This window comes from Quercus lobata, chromosome 5 (genome assembly GCF_001633185.2).
Source record: "Quercus lobata isolate SW786 chromosome 5, ValleyOak3.0 Primary Assembly, whole genome shotgun sequence".
In the NCBI taxonomy this organism is placed as follows: Eukaryota; Viridiplantae; Streptophyta; class Magnoliopsida; order Fagales; family Fagaceae; genus Quercus; species Quercus lobata.
Genome location: NC_044908.1, coordinates 88549480 through 88568534, shown reverse-complemented (window position 1 = coordinate 88568534; position 19055 = coordinate 88549480). Strand labels below are relative to the sequence as shown.

The following is a 19055-nucleotide window of genomic DNA, read 5'->3' as shown; positions in this document are numbered from 1 at the left end:
GTAGCCGTCCAGGAGTACTGTGACTCCGACTACTTATTGGGCGAGTTGGCGGACTCATTTCTTCAAGGCTTTGATGATTCACTCCGTCAGATTAAGAAAGCCTATCCTAATTTGGATGTGTCAATGATAAAAGTTGACGATCAAGGCCAGACTTCTACTCTTCCCGTCACTTTAGAAAACACGGAGCTTTTTGGAGAGGAAGCAGTTCAAGGTGACGGAGAATCAGTTCCGCCGAAGAATGTCCCAGATGCCGACCCAAAAAATGTAGATTGATAACGTTATTGTAAAGTTTTGTATTTGAGGATGATTTTTCCTTCCTTTTGTGTATCAAACAATTACATTCTGTTGGTTTTATCCGTCACTATTTCGTTATCTTAAAATTTTATGCCTGCTTTATATCAGCCTTTATTATTTTTTGAATGAAGCATAAACATCCGTCCTTTTAAAGGAGAATCTTGAGTGTATATCTGTCCATGTTTAATGGCGTTGACGGTTTGGCATTCATCTATTTACCCCAATACGTAAGGTCATTCTTTTATCTGTCCTTTTTTGAGCGACACATAAATTGTCTTCCACCTTGTGGAGTTCGTAAATTACTTTTAACCTTTGGGTGATCCGTCCACTTTGTGGACTAAATTAATTTTACCCTTTGGAAGATCTGTCCACTTTGTGGACTACAAATTATTTCACCTTTTCGGTGATCCATCCACTTTGTGGGTTAAATAATTTTACCCTTTGGGTGGTTCGTCCACTTTGTGGACTAAATATTTCACCCTTTGGGTGATCCGTCCACTTTGTGGACTTGTAAACTTTTTCACCCTTTGGGTAATCCGTCCACTATGTGGACTTGTAAAATATATCATCCTTTGGGTGATCTGTCCACTTTGTAGACATGTAAACTTTTTCATCCTTTGGGTAATCCATCCACTTTGTGGACTTGTAGACTTTTTCACCCTTTGGGTGATCCGTCTACTTTGTGTAGCCTATCATTCATAATAAAAATCCATGTGGAAAATCAAAGCCGTGTCTAAATATTCTTCTTTAAAGAAAATGCGTTTGTAAAAAAAGTACCTGCTCCCTTGGGCTTAAAAAGGCACAATAGATTGTAGCAAAGTTAAAGAAAAACTAGTAAATTGTAGCTAAAAATAAAATAAACTAGGAGATTGCTGGTTTTTCACATTCAATCTCTATTGGTAGTATTTCCGTAGATGCTCCGTGTTCCAAGGGTGTTGTAGCTTTTGCCTATCCAGTGTCTCGAGGTGGTAGGTCCCCTTCCTTTGAAATGACATGATCCTATAGGGTCCTTCCCAGTTGGGGCCAAGTTTTCCTTGTGGAGGATCTTTGGCGGCACCCATTACTCTCCGCAGTACAAGATCCCCGACCCGGAAGTCCCTATGCCTCACCTTGTTGTTGTAGTGTTTTGCCATGAGATTCTGATAACGCACCAACCTTTGCTCTGCCGCCGCCCTGACTTCGTCCACTAGGCCAAGCTGTAGGCGTATTGCCTCTTTGTTCTTATCCTTATCGTAGCTCTCCACCCGGTAGCTCGTAAGTCCCCCTTTCGCGGGAATGACAGCTTTGGTCCCATATGCAAGTTGAAATGGTGTTTCTCCAGTGGGTATTCTAGCTGTGGTTCAGTATACCCATAAGACGCTTGGCAATTCATCTGGCTAGATGCCCTTGGCCCCTTCAAGACGGGTTTTGATTATCTTGAGCAAGGACCGGTTCGTGACTTCGACCTGCCCGTTCGCCTGTAGGTGTGCGGGTGACGAGTAGTGATTCTTGATCCCTAGCTCTGAGCAGAAGTTTCTGAACGCGCTGTGGTCTAATTGTTTACTAGTTGTCAGAGACTAGGACTCTGGGTATCCCGTACCTAGCTAAGGCTTCCGACCCACTTAGTGAAGTAGTCTATGCCTACGACTAGGAATTTCAACTATCGAATCGCTGTTGGGAATGGGCCCATGATATCAAGTCCCCATTAAGTGAATGGCCATGGTGCCGTCATAGGTGTCAGTTCATCGAACGGCTGCCTGATGAAACTACTGAACCTCTGGCATTTGTCGCAGGACTGGACATAGGCTTGTGCATCCTTTATCATTGTAGGCCAGTAATATCTAGCCTGGATCAACTTGTGTATGAGTGATCGCGCGCTCGAGTGGTTTCTACAGATACCTTTGTGTACTTCTCTCATCACGTAATCTGCTTCCTCTTGGCATAAACACCTCAGGTACGGTCGAGAGAAACCTCTTTTATACAAGACGTCCTTAATCAGCACAAACCGTGATGCCAGGACCTTCAGCTTTCTTGCGGCGCCCTTCTCATCTGGTAACACCCCAGTCTTTAGGTAGGAGACCAATGGCGTGGTCCAATTGTACTCAGAGTTTATAACCTGCGTATTTGTTCCATCATCGATAAGAGATGAGATTTGAACGAACGATAATACCTGTTCGAGAACCACATGAATTCGGCTGACGCAACTTTTGCTAGGTGGTTGACCCATTCGTTTTCTTCTCTTGGGATCTGGATGAATTTAACTTCGAGCTCGCTGATTCGGCTTTTCACCTCTTCTAAATATCTCTTCATCCTATCGTTCTTGCACTCATAGTCACCGTTGATCTGACTCATCACTACTTATGAATCGCGGTGGACAACTATGTTTTCTGCTCCTGCAGCTTTTGCAAGGTCTAGCCCTGCCACCAAGACTTCATACTCAGCCTCGTTGTTGGTTGTGGGGAAATCCAGCCGGATCATACATTGTATCTTGTCCCCTTGCGGAGTTTGGATCACTACCTCGGCTCCTCCGGCTCGTCTATTTGAGGATCCGTCTGTATAGATACTCCATTGTGCTTTCTCTTCTTCCATATGTCCTTCATCGAGAGTGAACTCGACGATGAAGTCAGCTGCTGCCTGCCATTTTTTGGCCGTCCGCGGGCGGTATTGTATGTCAAACTCGCTCAGCTCTATTGCCCACAAAGCCATTCTTCCTGCCGCTTCTGGGCTACTCATGGCTTTTCTTAGCGGTTTGTCCGTTAAGACAACGATTGTATGCACCTGGAAGTATGGCTTAAGTCTTCTCGCGGTGATTACCAATGCAAAAGCCAACTTCTCCATCTTAGGGTACCTCTCTTCTGCTCCTCATAGTGCTCGGCTGGTGAAGTAGACGGGTTTCTGTGATCCATCCTCCTCTCTCACCAAAGCTGCGCTTACCACTGCTTGTGAGATGGCCAAATATAGGTAGAGTTCTTCACCTTGTACGGACAGACTGAGTAACGGTGGAGAAGAGAGATACGCCTTCAAGTCGTTGAAGGCTATTTGGCATTCATCCGTCCACTCGAATGATTTCCTTAGAGTGCGGAAAAATGGTAAACACCTCTCAGTCGCCCTTGAGACGAACCTGTTTAGAGCTGCGATCTTTCCATTTAAACTTTGGACCTCCTTAGCAGTCCTTGGTGGTTCCAACTCCATTATGGCTTGCACCTTCTCCAGATTGACTTCTATTCCTCTTTGTGATACCATGAAACCCAAAAATTTTTCAGCTGTTACTCCGAATGCGCACTTGTTGGGATTTAGCTTCATGTTGAACGATCGGAGCGTATCGAATGTCTCTCTGAGGTCGTCTAGGTGATCTACTTCGTGCAGGCTCTTCACTAACATGTCATCAATGTAAACCTGAACGTTTCTGCCGATCTGATGTGCAAACATCTTGTTCATCAGCCTTTGGTATGTTGCTTCAGCATCTTTGAGTCCGAAAGGCATCACCTTGTAGCAGAGTAGTCCCTGGCTTGTGACGAAGGAGGTCTTCTCTTGATCAGATTCGTCCATCTTGATCTGGTTATAGCCGGAGAAAGCGTCCATGAAGCTTAAAAGCTAGTTTCTTGCAGTTGAATCCACCAGGGTATCTATCCGTGGGAGAGGGTAGCTGTCTTTAGGGCAAGCCTTGTTGAGGTCTGTGAAATCTACGCACATCCTCCAGTTTCCGTTGGCCTTTTTAACCATAATGACGTTTGCTAACCAGTCGGGATAGTATACTTCCCGGATGAAACCTGCCTCCAGTAACTTTCGAACCTCTTCGGCTATGGCCTTGTCCCGCTCTTAGGCGAAAACCTGTTTCTTTTGCCGGATTGGACTGAAGGAGGGCGACACATTCAACTTGTGGACCACGACCGAGGGATCGATTCCTGGCATGTCTTCATGACTCCAGGCGAAGACATCTAGGTTATTTCTTAGGAAAGTTGTGATCGTCTGGCGCATTGGCCAACTGGCTAGCGTGCCAATCTTAATCGTCCGTTTAGGCCGCGTGTCGTCAAGTCTTACTTCTTCTAGCTTTTCAACTGGCTCTGCTAATGCTCGCTGCTTCCTCCATTTCTAACATGGCAATATAGCACTCTTGCGCTGCTACTTGATTTCCCCGCAGTTCTCCTACCCCATATTCCATTGGGAATTTGATTATCAGGTGATATGTTGAAGTTACCGCCTTCCAAGAATTGAGAGTAGGTCGTCCGAGAATGGTATTGTAGGCGGACGAGCAGTCGACTATGAGAAACGTCACCTCCTTAGTAATCTGCTAAGGATAGACACCCGCCATCACAGCTAGTGTTATTATGCCTAAAGGGAATAACTTTGTACCCCCAAATCCTACGAGTGGGGCATTCGTTGGGGTGAACCGTTCCCTGTCGATCCTCATTTGCTGGAATGCTGGATAGTACAGGATGTCTGCTGAGCTGCCGTTGTCGACGAGGACCCGATGCATGTTATAATCCCCAATCTGCAAGCTGACCACAAGCGCGTCCTCATGAGGATGGTGAAGTCTCCGAGCGTCATCCTCTGAAAATTTTATGACAGGGTTATCTATTCGCGGCATCTTTGGTACGGTTCCTGTGAGTTGAACGTTATGGACCATCTTGAGGTAGGTTTTGTGAGCTTTCTTGGAAGATCTGACTGTGGCTGTGCCCCCTACAATCATTCTTTTGTCCCCTATAGGCGGTCTAGGGCGCTCGTGCTCCCGTCAGGGGGCTTGTTCCTCCAGCGTATCAGTTCTTTCCCTGCTGACGAACCTCTGTAGCTTCCCCTGCCTTATTAGGGCCTCAATCTGCTGCTTTGGGTCGTAGCAGTTGGTCGTGTCATGCCCGTGGTCTCGGTGAAAGTGACAATATCTATCTCTTGGTCTTTTGTTGGGATCTCCCTTTAACTTACTAGGGAAAGTCAATGCTTCTTCATCTTTGATTTGTATCAATACCTAATCGATCGGGGTGCTTAAGAGGGTGAAATTGGTGAACCTTCCAGTGGGGGGTCTAGGGCGCCTTTCATCTCTTTGATCTCTGGTTTTAGCGACCTTTCGCCCCCTGTCTTGTTGTGTGTCCTCCTGCCTCTCCCTCTTCTTAGGCTTTTCCTCGCGAGCCAGCAATGCATCTTTTGCATTCATATACTTGGTAGCTCTGTAGAGAACGTCCGTCATGGTCTTCGGGTCATTCTTGTATAAAGAAAACAAGAACTTACCCTTCCGTAGCCCGCTAGTAAATGCATCTACGAGTATTTCATCATCTGCTTCGTCAATCGAAAGGGCTTCTTTGTTGAAACGAGTTATGTAGGCCCGCAGCGTCTCGTCTTCTCACTGCTTAATGCTCATTAAGCACGTGGTGGACCTTTTGTACCGATGTCCACCTATAAAGTGCGAGGTAAACTGAGCGCTCAACTTCTTGAGAGTATTGATGGAGTTTGGTGTCAATCTACTGAACCAAACCCTCGCAGAGCCCTTTAGAGTGGTCGGGAATGCCCTACACATGATCTCGTCTGGTACCCCCTGAAGGTGCATCAGGGTCTTGAATGTCTCTAGGTGATCGAGGGGGTCCTTGATCCCATCGTAGCTTTCAATCTGGGGCATTCAGAACTTCGACGGTAGGGGGAATGAGTTAACAGACGTGGTGAATGGTGAGCCGGTTCTGTTCACTAGGTCGTCAAGACCAGAGGATACTCGTCCCTTGAGTGCATTCATCATGACTTCCATCTGCTCCTTTATCGCCTGCATCTCTGCAATGATAGGCGGAAGAGCAAAATCCATGAGAGACGGAAGGCTTGTGTTTTGCCGTTCCGGTTGGCTTGGTGCGTTGCTGCCCTCTGGCCTCTCCTGTTCCCTTCGTTCGGCACTGTTACCTTCCTGGTTTTCCTCCTGAAGGTTAGATCCTGCATCCCTTTGGCGTAGCTACTCCTCTAGGTCATGGTTCTGCTTCGTGAGTCGTTCTACTGCTGTCATGAGAGTCTAGACCTGTCTTTCTAATGCAGTAGATCTTGGCGGCTCGTCTTCTTGAACGTTGTTGGTGGTAGCCATTGAGCGAGTGAGTACCATGCGACTCTTATGTCTGGGTGGTGATAGTTTGGCTTAAACTATTTGCGTTCCCCATAGACGGCACCAACTGAGGATGCCGTAAAATCACCAGTGAGCTACACGATCCACACTTTGCTCAATCGAACAACCTGCAAGAAGAAAGAGGCGATCTCGTCGTGGGCACCGAGGTGTCGGCCAAATACCCTCCGACGGTCAAATTGGAATTGTTCTCAACTCTAGAGTGCTAGAGAGGGTAAATCATGCGTACCTTGATTTGCAAGGGTATTGAGGCTTTTATAGTAGTAGAAAGTTGGTTTTTCTTTCTTGGGGTAGAAGTCTTTTCCTTATGGGACTCCACTTTGAGCAATCCCAAACGTGATGGACAAACATTTCCTTGTAGAGTGCGTTTTTCATTAAGGTGTATCTTCTAGAATTATCCTTTTGCTAATATTCTGATTTCCTTAGGATTCTCTCGGACTTTAAATGTGTACCCCAAGTATTTCAAGTTATGCTAAGCCTTGAGCTCTCCCTTATCGCCGGCCCATGGGCTCGAATCCGTCAGGCCCAATGTCACGCTATTTTTTACCCCTTCAAGACCCATTCAACATCATCTTAGAAAAGTCTCCACAATAATTGTTGTCAAACCATCCAAATTCACATAAATATTGTAACAAGCCCAATTCAAGAGTAATGCTAAATTCAGTTTACCAAAATATTCACAAGCTAATATATATCTGCACAAACACTTATTGTAGATAACATCATACACATATATTTTATATACAAACAAATATATAAATAAGGATAAATATATTTATATATATCAATATCTAAATATATATATACACTTATTGTAGATAACATTATGCACATATATTTTATATACAAACAAATATATAAATAAGGATAAATATATTTATATATATCAATATCTAAATATATATATATATATATATATATATAGTAGAGAGGGTATACCTTCGGGTTTGAGTGGTGGGTTTAAGGGATGTGTTTGACGTCACGATGTCAATAGAGGGACAGATCATGGGCTGGGATGCTGAAATCGGGGTGGGTTTAGCTTGATGCATCGGGTACATGCAGTGCTCGATCTGGGCATGCTAATCGGAGATGGGTTTGAAAAGATGGATGGTTAGTGTCATGTTTATTGGGAAGACTTTCATATCCTTAGTATCACATTGTTGTAGCAGAGCCTCAAATGATGGTCACAAGTAAACCTAATCAAGTGCATGCAGTTTAAAGGTGACCTACTTAGCATGTTTGCTTTTGGAGAATGGCTTACATTGTAGAAAATTTCCTGAACATACTGAATTTGAAGCTAAATCTTGATTTCTCATGAATCCCACAGCTTTAATTCTCAAAAATAAAAGTAGATATATTTGAAAAGAGAGGATGGTGGTGGCTTAAAATCTTTTGTTTGCCAAATCATTTGGTGGTCTACTATTATCGATACAATAAAAGGATAATAGCAAGAAGGCTTGACCATTGAGAAGATTCAGGAGCTATGTGCTGAAAGGAATAAGCTCAATAAGGAGGTTGATGATTTGAGAAAGGAAACTCCAAACTCCAAAGTCCTTTTGGAGGAAAGATCTTGATGCTCTGGAGGGGCAACTCGATGTATGACTGAAAAATTAACAATTCCTTGTGATGATGATTTGTTTATTTTTGTGTCTTTCTGATTCTTGACTGTTTAGTTTTATGTCATTTAGGAGCTTGAGAAAAGTGATGCTTAGTCAGAGGAGTTAAGAAAGAAAATGAGAGGCAAAGCAAGGGGTGAAGCTGCTATGAAGTCTACTAGACAAGCACCCAGGAACCCAAGGAAGAACAATAATAAGAAGGCAAATACTGCAGAATCTGTTGCAGAAGCTGTCTCATCATCTATGGCTGCAATGGAAATTGGTAAGTGTCAAACAATTTTATGTTTATTATATGTATTAGTTTTTGTTTGATTTTTGGTTTACATCTGCTTGATTTACCAGAGAAAGCTCCTGAGGCAGCAAAACCCAAAGGCAGAGAAGTCTCTAGGAAAGCTCCTGCTAAGGTCTGTTTCTGTTTCTGTTACTATGTTCTATTTTTCCTTGTAAAGGATTTCTCTAGAACTCATGTTGATATTACCTTTTCTTTTCGGCCGAAAAAGCAAACTTTAGTCTTGAATGATGATGATGACGACGACGACGATGTGCTTGAGCTTAAAGAACGACTTGTTGCCTATAACGTCGACTCATCTCCTGATCAATCAGCCGGTAAATGCTATATTATTATATTTCATTAGACTATTTATTATGATCTTTACACAACTCAGCTGTAATGTAAGAAAAATTACAGTGGATGATATGGGGATATTGTTTGCAAACCGGATAATATATGATATTGTGTGAGAAATTGTGTTTCTATTATTCTTCATAAAATCAATTATAAGAGAACGAAATACTATAATGTACATAGATAAAAATTTTCCATGTTACAAGCACCAACTAAAATTTCCACTTGAGATTCAGCAGAACTAATAATTAGTGTCTTGTGAATTTTTCCATGATCTTTTACTGCGATCATTAGGAATGTGTTGGAGTGTTTTTTCTGTAAGTATTTGTGAGGTGAATTTCTCTTTGTTTTTATGCCCAACAGCCATGGAGACTGAATTGCCCAAAGTACCAGCCAAGAAGAGAGAACCTAGCAAAAGGGCTGCTGCTGCACAGAAGAAGAAGCCCTTGGCAACTGTTTCGGAGATATCTGATGATGATGATGATGATGATAATGATATTAATGAAATTGATGATGATGATAATGAAGATAGTGAGATAGAAGTTGTAGCTGCTTCAGAAGCCAGGAAAAAGGGCGGGAGAAATCTGGCTGCAAATGCTAAGGCAGTTAAGGCCCCTGCAGCGGCAAAGAAGAGAGGTGCAGCCAATAAGCAGCAGCCTCAGACATTGGGCCAGAAGCTGTTAACTGACATGTTAAAGCCTGCTAAAAATTCTGAGATTTCACTAGAGAAGAAAGTGAGAAAGATGAGGGCATCTCCATTCAACAAGAAAAGTGGTTCTGTGTTGGGAAGGGTTGGTAAGGTAAATGAAGTGACTGAAAATGAAGAAAATTCGGGTTCTGCTTCTACTTCTGCCAGTACTGAAGAAACTATTGAAGTTGCACCAGCAAGAGCAAGACCTCAAAGGGTGAACCGTGCACAGACAAGGTATGTGACTTCTGGACAAACTTGTTGGAACAGATGCAATAATGTATAGAATTATATATTAATAGGAATTTTATGCATTTGGATCAAGCCCAATAACGGGTAAGGCTTGAACATGTTGTAGGGTGACTGATGATTTCTATAATTACACACTCAATTACCTGGTTACCTGGTTCCTTCGTACTATTCCATTAAAGGACTTGGAGATGCATGTCAATGATCTTCTTCAAGAACATTGCAAAAGAGAAACAGGAGATGAGTGGCCCAAAATTTCTCACATCCAAAACATCAAGATCAATAGCAAGTCTGTGCAAAAGGACTGTCAACTCCCGCTTGATTCAGACTGACATTCAGAGGTAACGCTCCTTCCTTCGTCTGCTTATCCATTCAATTCTAAGTACTAGTTTGCACTTCCATTTCCTGATTTCCACTAGTTATGTAAATCAATTAATTAAATATCCTAATATAGATGTTATCACTTTTGCAACTTCATTAATTTTTTATCAGATATGGGAAAAAATCACTAATACACTACACCAATCATTCTGTCTCCTAAGCCCACTATTTGCAAATCTAATATACATCTTTTCTGCTTATTCACAATCTTTATTTATATATAATTCCCATAAACTGAAAAATTGTTTGGCTTAAATTTGATTGATTGATTGATTTATTTATTTTTGGTTGGGATCCTTTTTGATCTAATTTCTTAGTCGTAATAACTAATAAGCGTCTTTCATTTATGTTTTAATACCATATCAAAATGGGGTCTTGCGGGTTTTCTTGATTTTGGGTATTTACACTAATCTGACAACAAATATGCTTTTTCTTTTGGGCATGTAGTTGGAATGAGGACCAGGGTTTTTCAATAATGGCCATCAGATTGAAGAGGAATTTAAAAGCTTCTTTTGTGGACGTTTGGGGTAGCTTCTTTTGTGCATATTACTTGATCATGGCAGTGAAGTGAATTGAAATGATGGAAGCTAGACATAAGGATGATCTTCATACCTTAATGACAGCATCCAGTTCCTTCAAAACTGTTTCTGATGCAGTTGAAAAATAAGTAAGTGGTTGGATCTTGAATCTCATTCTAACACGATGAATTTTTTCAATCTTGTTAGTTGTCATATCAAATTATTCAAAAGAAAATTATTACATACAATTGGATTAAACGTTGATTCTTTTTACTTTATCTCTTATATTTGTGATATCGTTTGAATGGTATTGATGAAATTGCTTGGTTTGGTTGTTGATAATACAGTGTTTGCTCACATATGAATGAACAAAATGATTATACCAAATATATTCAGTAAAATATTCTTTCTCATTTGATGGTCTTATTTCTTTCCAATTAATAGTCTTATATCTGTCCAACATATTTCTCTTCCATTTATTCTTCTTAATCAAATCAACCAATTTATAAAACGAAGTTAAGCTTCACCTAAATCATGTAGCTGAAATAATTTCACTCAGGATTCATAGCAATGTATGCTAACCATGTTGTGGACTGTTGCTTTATCCCTGAGTCCCCCTTTTACCTTGAAGGAGTTGCTGGACAATTTGGAAATAAGCTACTCCAGTACGTGAGTCTGAGGATATCTCAAAAATTAAGGTAAGGATGCTGGATGTATTGTCTTTCTCTGGTGTCAAAATGTGTTGTTCCGGTGCCTGACAATTGTGCACAGATCACCTTTGAAAATTAGTAAAGAAAGAACTCGAAGAGGAGCATTTGTGTAGCAACTAATTCTAACTTTAAGGCTTGGCTATAATTTCCTTTGTTTTGATTTTAGTCATGGTAAGATGTATAAAGTAATTTCAACTGCTTAAGGCATCCCATTTTAGTTAAACTGATATTAGATATCACAACAACATGGTGAATTGGGTATCACTAGCTTCCATTTGGCAACATTTAACAATTTTCAGTCCTTATACAACATGCAAATGTAAGAACCATTGCTTAATTGTAGGAAAGTTATATGGGGGTTTATGATAGTTTTTTCCCCCTAGAGAAATGCTGATTCCAAACATGAAAAGTTTTTTCAAGTAATCACAGGTTTTTGTTGCTCATAATTACATGGGGTTTTATGATTGTCTTTCTCTTTAAATGTTTAAGTTAGTATATTGAGATTTTAATTGGTCTTATTTGTTTCCTTTTATATTTGTCCTACAATATGATGGGTAAAACTTAGTAACTTCTTATGCTTGTCCTGCAGATCCCTTGTATATGATATGTGCTGTTCCAAGCAATGCATCTAATAATCTCTGTTGCATTCCACTTGTGCAGTACCTTTCATGGTGCAAGGGCAGGGTATACAAGCTTCACAGTTGGCTCTATTAATAGGAGACATGCTTAAATGTTTATGTTAGTCTATCGAGATTTTACTTCGTCTTATTTGTTTCCTTCTAGATTTTTCCTACAATATGATGGGTAAAACTTAGTAACTTCTTATGCTTGTCTTGCAGATCCCGTGTATATGATATGGGCTGTTCCAAGCAATGCATCTAATAATCTCTGCTGCATCCCCTTGTGCACAACCTTTCATGATGCAAGGGCAGGGTATACAAGCTTCACTGTTGGCCCTATTAATAGGAGACATGCTTACATACAATACCATGTAAGTTCCTTCATGATTTAAAATAAAGAGCAGTGATAGTTACACACTGTGTATACAGGGCAATTGAAATTGTTTTTTGAGCAAACGATTTTTGTTAAAATTGTGAAATCATGCTTACAAAACATTTTCACCATTTCACAATCACAAATAAAATCGTGTTTTGGACGATTTCAGCCTTTGTGTGTATGGTTGTTTGTAACACCGTGTGTGCAACAATAATTTTCCTAAAATAAATTCACATTTTCCCTTAAAAACTAGTATATATTCAAAATTTTATTAATTGGCAGATGCAGAAATAACTAACTTAATTTGGCATGCTGGTTCTATTTAGTAGTTAATCTTATTTGACCTCATCCGATTTAAACATCACATAGAAGGTCTTGTGTACAAAATGCCCAATATCACTTCCAAGATGAAGCAACAAGAAGTTTAACCAAGAATTTTGGTTTCTTTATTAGTCCATCTAGTTTGATAACATATGAAAAGAAAATTAGGTAATATTTCAGTAACACCTTCATTTAGCCTTTTGAATGGCTGAAAGTTGAAACCTTTTTTTTTTTTAACTTAACAATTTTTTTAAGAAGAAAGAGAAAGCCCTCGTAGCTCAAATCTATGCTTGCTAATCATCTAGTCTTAATGTTATAGGGTTTGGTACTTCCTATTTACCAAGTTTCTAATTCAATATCTTGTGCTTGTTCTTTGTCTCAAAGCCATAAGTGTTTCATAGCATGGAAGAGTGCAAAGCATGGGAAGCGACCACTAGTGGGTTGAAGGTATTTTAAAATGCTTTGGCTTCATTAGTTTGATTAAGTAACAATAACATAAGCTCTTTACATGGAACAATGTTCTTGGAAGTAAATTGAATTTCTTATTGGCTTAAAGTGACTTCTTTGCTCTCTCATGTCAACCATGTCTCACTCAAGGAGTTCCCTATGTAGTTTGGTTTATTTCCTTCAAGATATAAGTAATTTTCAAAACACAAGAGAAACAGAAATACTCTATCTCTCTTCCTCCCTTTCTTCTGTCTTAGGCAAATTATGTTTTTCCAGAACTCTTCCTGCCATTTCTTTCTTTCTGTGGTGGTGTTACTTCTGATTGATGTTGTTACCATTAATAACCCCTCTATCAAGCCACATGAAACAATATCTACTTGACAAAGGAGCCTTGAGGGCAAGCACTTGGACTTATGAGAAAGGATTCTGAACTACCAAAGAAGTTAGTCTTCCCTCTGTACATATTACTATCGCCCTAAATTTGTCCTTCATATATCGATCTAATAACTTATTAGATTCTCTATTTGGCATGCTCTTTTTTTTTTCCCTATCTTTCTCTCCTTTAATTTGTTGGTATGGTTGTCACTCATGATTTAGATCATTGACAAGGCTCATTAAACTGGTACCACAATTCGTGTTTGAGAATAATTTTATATCTACAGTGGTGAGTTTTATGGTGATGATGATCTGAAAGCTGGCCTCTGATTTCATTCTTTATAGCCTCAGTGTCCTCTGTTTCTCCCTGTCCTTATACTTACATTGAAGATTGGCATTTTCTCTGGACTTTGGAAGTGTCTGGAGCCTGTATATATGGTGACTGTTCATAAAGATCCTTGTTTTTTAGTAATCAAATCTTTCTTTTGCAGCACAATTGCCCATACAATTTGTGGAGTTCGTGCAGAGTCTGCCAGTCATAAACTCTGGGTGCTGGTATTGCATAGATTATCTAGTATAGGTATTGTTGTCTTCTCTTCTAATGAGGTGCTTTTCCATTTGCTTTTTTATATTATCTAAGAAATAGAATAATATAAATATGTAACTATCGTTAGTGATTTTTATATTAATTACTATAAAAATTGCTCAACATCTTCATACCATGTGGTTATCCATGTTTTAATCATCTTGGATTGGGTCATGTGTAAATTTATAAATTTCATAATCAGCTTTAGCATATATTTAAACTGGGTGATCCCTCCGGGAAAATTGACTATGCATAATCAGCAATAGCTTTTATATAAACCATTTATACCATGGTTATGTCCTGTTGTGTGTGCAATAGTTGAATAGCAGATTTAGAGCCCTAGTCCAACCTTTGTTTCTCCATGTGGTTTTTCCAATTCAACAGAATATAAAACTCTTCTTTTCAGAAATCTTCAATTGCAGATTAATCTAAATCATGCTCTTTTGTAAAAATTTTCAAACCATTATTGGTTTGCTTTTGGGCTCAAGTCCATACCATGTTTAATTGCAAAAATGGTCTTACATCCAGCATAGCGAAATATTTGTTACGATATTCAATATCATGTACTGCACCCCTTATTGAGGATTTGCTACAACCAGTGGGTGGGAAATCAAAACACCAGATTGATCTTACACATACAGTGTATTAATGTTGTTAACTAGAAAAAGGGCAATAGAATAGTAGTAGCCCATTATGGTCAATTGATATAATCATTTTGGTTTCAAAGTAAAAGTTTCCATTGGAGTTGCAACAATAAAAATAATCAATTTGCTCATAAATATATTTTTCTATTTTCTCCCCTTTATTTTACTGAATCACTGACCCCGTTTGTAAATTTTGCAGTGTGAAACTATTGGAGAGGCATATTTTATAGTAGTCAAAATTGTTGAGCAGGGATACACCTCAAATAACCTTGTCTTACATTCTGATGCAAGATAGCTGTTTGATAAAGCTTGATAGGCCCTGCATATGTCAGATAAAGGAAGTTTCCTTTCTCTTTGCCCTGAGTCATTGACCTTATTTATAAAGCTCTATACTCAATTCATTGATGCAAAAGTGCTGATAGATGTAGCTCCATTCATAATCATGTAAGTAGCATGTCATGGATGTCAAGAAGAAACAATGTCAAGCAGTGACACATGAACAGGAAATTAGGCAAATGCTTTGATGTATATCTGTAAATTCATTCCAAATAGTTTGTTGTTCAAATGTGAATTCCTGGATAAAACGTTTATTGCTATAGGGACAGGTGTTGATTTCAAGAGTATGTAAATTGCACGTGTTAGAAGCAAAATTGATTTGTATAAGCAGATGCTTTTGTTAAATTTCATTTTTCTGATGGCTAATATCCTAAGATAATATTGCAGCTGAAAGAATTGCTAGTGTTAATATCTTCAATAAGCCAGTTGCTAAAATGCAATCAACAAAGTGACTTTTAGAAGCAGTTGTTTATATATTTTTAAGCTTCTCATTTTTGTTATTCAGCGAAAAAAAAAAATCATGTTTGTTGTGCCTTTGTGTGGACCTGTAATCAAATGATAAAAAATGTGCAACTAAACTTCAGTGTTGTTGCTCCTACTTCCCTTGTTATTACATAAGATTTAGATGGGGACCAGTCATCTTGGTTCATAAGAATTTGATGTCCTTGGAGTTTAATATTTTCATCATAGCCCTAGAAGAATTGGCCCACGCTTTGTAGATAGACACTTCTCTGGAAGAAAAGTAAACATGCTGTGATAGAATGCCATGAACTTGCTTTGAAGTTGTTGAGCTGAACACAGAAGAAATTCCTACGCAGAATTTCAAAGTCAATAAAAAAAAAAAAAAAAAATTAGACAAGGAAATTCGCTCTTAATATGCTTTGGAAAACTTTGAGTAGCTTTCAATTCTTTGAGCAGCCCAGCCATGACTTGTTCTTCAGCAATTTATCAACACATTACAATCCTTTTTCATATTGCATTGTCAGCAGATATTGCTCATCTGAATCCTAACAAAAGTATTTAATTCTAATCATTTGAAGAATTATGCCTGCTTTGCAAACTTGATACTTATAATTGATGCTTGTTACCTTAAATAACCTCTCTATGGCAGACATTGTGCTTCTAATCCCTACTTCCACACCACCGCGCCCCCCCCCCCCCCCCAACTCTTTACTATATGGAAAATTAGAGCATTCACATGGACCTAATCTTATAGTTCAATAATGCAGTTAAAACCATAGGTATATGGAAAATTAGAATAATCCGCATCCTGCATACAGAAAATTTTATTACAAAATTCAAAGCACTAAAATGGAATTTAGAAGACCTTAAACCTCACAATTATTATTGTTCTAGAACAGAAGAGTACTTTGCTCATTAGTGTCAATTGAATTGAATCATTTTGGTTTCAAGGTAAAAAAATTACGTTGGGTTTGCCCTAATAACCTATAGTTGAAATTTTTTTGTTTCTCAAAAAGAAGAAGAAGAAGATGTGCTTTAATTTTTTCCCCCCTATTATCTCCTCTCCTTCACCCCAATCAATGACAAGTATATTTCACCTTCCATGTCAATGAAGATCAAATCAAGATATTGATTCAAGAGAAATTTATGGGATTAATTGCTAGAGGAATCATGGGATTTAGACAATTAATATGCAATTCAAATTATTTTTTGAATTTTATATGAAATTCCATCATAAATGTGCCCTTGTAATTTGTTATTAATCAAGTGAGATATAGTCTATTGGCTTTTGGTGGTGTGGATGTAAGTCTTAGTGACTGAAGCACTTAATCTTTTCCATTGTTTCTTTCTTATATTTTCTATATATTCCATACTGTTTCAAATTTCCACATGGTATCATAGCCACTAGCCTGTGGTCACTGGTCAATTGCTTTTTTTCTTTCTCATTTTTTTGTTATTTTGTTCGACCAAACTCATTTCTGTCAATCTGCCAAATCAGTTCCCCCCACCCCCCCCCCCCCCCCCAAAAAAAAAAAAAAAATCACTACTCCCCAGTTCCCAGATCTGTTCAGCATGCGGCACTAGAGCTTTGAACTAGTGCTTATGAGAGGAATCCAGATGCACCAATAATCTTTTGCACTTGGCTCTTGGGTGCAATCAATTACTTGTTGCGTAAATCACGAGTATTGCAAAGAACACAGTAGCCTTGCGTTTACAACCAACCAAGTGAGATAGATCCCTCAAACTTAAGGTTGGATCATCAATACTTTTGTAGGGACCTGAAAGCGCTTGCTTAATGCTTATCGACATACTATACAAGTGCCAACATGTGGTATCAATGGGTGCTGCCATGTCCAAGTAAAATTGCAAGTAGGGTATTTTCAATTATGTGTTCCCTATTGCAGCAGTCATTAGTCCCGATGCTAACCAAATCATATTAATCTTCAAAATTAATCCAAAGAACAAAAGAAAAATAATAATGATATTGAGGGTCAAAATCATACATGACCTTGCAATCTTATGTTACAACAATTAAAAGACACTAAAAAAATACATTAATACATCATGTAACACTCACTGGAATCAGCTAGCCTCACTTTATTAACCTACGAATGCGTCCTTAACACCAAAATGATAATACTTCATTGTGTTTGACATGCTAAAACAAGCCTTTGTGCCACATTTTATTAAGTCGCCATACTCAACTAATTTGATGGAAGCCATGAAAGAGTGTAGACCCCCAGTTCATGCATTAGATGAGAAGTGAAATGTCAAGCCTGAACCTTTAAGCTTTTGCTCAGTTATTTGATCGAGACGCATTGCCATTTCAAGTTTAAGATGATTCTTCCAATCTCCAACTTCACCTTTCCTAAAAAATGAGCTATTTTTTAAGGACAAGAAGTTGGTTCCAACTTGCGTGATTCCACTTTTATTCACCTCTAAACTAGACAAGTTCTCAAAACTACATAGGTTTACAATCTTTTGCACCATACCTTTTTGTTCTTCTTCTGACGAAAAAGGGTAACCCATGAATTGAGCTAGTTTCTTTACCCAAGATATAGTGTCATTTTTCAAATCTTCATACTTCAGAAATAGTACCTTCTCTGGTGATTCCAAACTTGCTCTCCAATACCCTAATACATGATCCCAATATGGTCCAAATGAAGAATATCCTTGACAAAAAAACTCAAATGCGTCCTCCAGATGAAGATCTTCCAAGGCTGAGGCATCCATGGCCTTAGGATTCATCTTGGAAACAAAGTGCCAAAGAGACACAAATACATCTTTTGGATCCCTACATATGTAGACAATTTTACAACCAGAATCTATAATAGATTTTGGCAAGGAAGTGTAGGGAATGTGTGTAGCCAAAAGTGGAACATCTAGATCTAAATTTTGTGGGTTTGAGCGAACTTCAGACTCCAAGAAGGGTACACAATCATGAGCTAGTCTGGTGAGTAAAGGGCTTGCAGGCTCATCAAAATGAGATCGCGTCATAACTGCAAAACTCAAAGCCTTAAGCCAAGTTGTGCCAGATTTTGGAGCACTACTCAAGATCACATTGTTGGGTTGTGGCATGAAGTGGTCTCGAGCCCACAACACTCCTTTTAAACTGTATGCACTCCACCAAAAACCTTCATGCTGGTGGAGATCCGCTACCCAAATACCCTTTCTTTGTGGCGTGGTTGAGATGATCTCTTTGTATTTTTCATGGGTTTTTGGATCAGACCAATACTCTTTTTGCCCGTTACATGTTGGACCGTGGTTCTGGTTCATTTTGGAAGAAGAGAATTCTATTGGTAGAAACTAGAAAGCAAAACTAGCTCGGAATATATTGGAAATGTATACCTAAATGGGAAGCAAGGCCATTAGTATAAGTAGTAAGTTAGGTACATCATTTTGCAATTCAAAAGTTACTTTATAGATCAGATATAATATCATTGCAATAGTAACAGGCACATGCGCTGCATGTCCTATAAGAATGGGCCAGAGTCTACATTTTCTCTCGAATCAATCAAAGTTTGTCGCAGAATTCCAAAATAAGTTTTGAGTTTACCGCTTGTCGGCAGAATCAATCGCACAATATAAAGGCTTTTGAATCAAATTTAATCAAGAAATGGTCATGTGTCCTCGTTTTTTAATTAAGTAATGAGCAGATAGACACCATTAGAATCAAATTTAGATCTCATTTCAATCATTTTGAACTACCCTCCTCGACACAAATAAATAATTGTCGTGCA

General features: G+C 39.1%; 2 protein-coding genes and 1 long non-coding RNA gene across 9 annotated transcripts; 2 read left to right on the top strand and 1 right to left on the bottom strand.

Moving 5' to 3' along the window:
• Nucleotides 1-7678: 7678 nt before the first annotated feature.
• LOC115993158 lies at nt 7679-8707 on the top strand. Its single transcript, XM_031117446.1, has 4 exons — nt 7679-7957; nt 8050-8239; nt 8320-8381; nt 8469-8707. The coding sequence occupies exons 2-4, from the start codon at nt 8095-8097 to the stop codon at nt 8610-8612; spliced, it is 351 nt and encodes a 116-aa protein (XP_030973306.1). The 5' UTR covers nt 7679-7957; nt 8050-8094; the 3' UTR covers nt 8613-8707.
• Nucleotides 8708-9702: 995 nt separating this feature from the next.
• LOC115992658 lies at nt 9703-15219 on the top strand. Of its 7 annotated transcripts, XR_004092596.1 has the most exons (9): nt 9703-9880; nt 10368-10587; nt 11070-11136; nt 11738-11886; nt 11988-12139; nt 12850-12912; nt 13270-13354; nt 13779-13867; nt 14717-15219. It is a non-coding gene; the product is annotated as an uncharacterized LOC115992658 (long non-coding RNA). The 7 variants fall into 7 exon arrangements; XR_004092597.1 differs by having other exon boundaries at nt 11809-11886; nt 12850-13354; XR_004092592.1 differs by having other exon boundaries at nt 12850-13354.
• A 2049-nt stretch (nt 15220-17268) lies between these two features.
• On the bottom strand, nt 17269-18722 carry LOC115992167 (flavonol sulfotransferase-like). The gene has a single exon (XM_031116250.1). The coding sequence runs from the start codon at nt 18589-18591 to the stop codon at nt 17560-17562; it is 1032 nt and encodes a 343-aa protein (XP_030972110.1). The 5' UTR covers nt 18592-18722; the 3' UTR covers nt 17269-17559.
• Between the last annotated feature and the right edge of the window lie 333 nt (nt 18723-19055).

Excerpts from the sequence above, each read along its gene's own strand:
- LOC115993158 (XM_031117446.1), top strand. The coding sequence starts at position 8,095 with ATGAGAGGCAAAGCAAGGGGTGAAGCTGCTATGAAGTCTACTAGACAA. Across the intron at positions 8,240-8,319 it reads TATGGCTGCAATGGAAATTG|AGAAAGCTCCTGAGGCAGCA; the intron begins GTAAGTGTCAAA and ends TTGATTTACCAG. Across the intron at positions 8,382-8,468 it reads CTAGGAAAGCTCCTGCTAAG|CCGAAAAAGCAAACTTTAGT; the intron begins GTCTGTTTCTGT and ends TTTTCTTTTCGG.
- LOC115992167 (XM_031116250.1), bottom strand. The coding sequence starts at position 18,591 with ATGAACCAGAACCACGGTCCAACATGTAACGGGCAAAAAGAGTATTGG.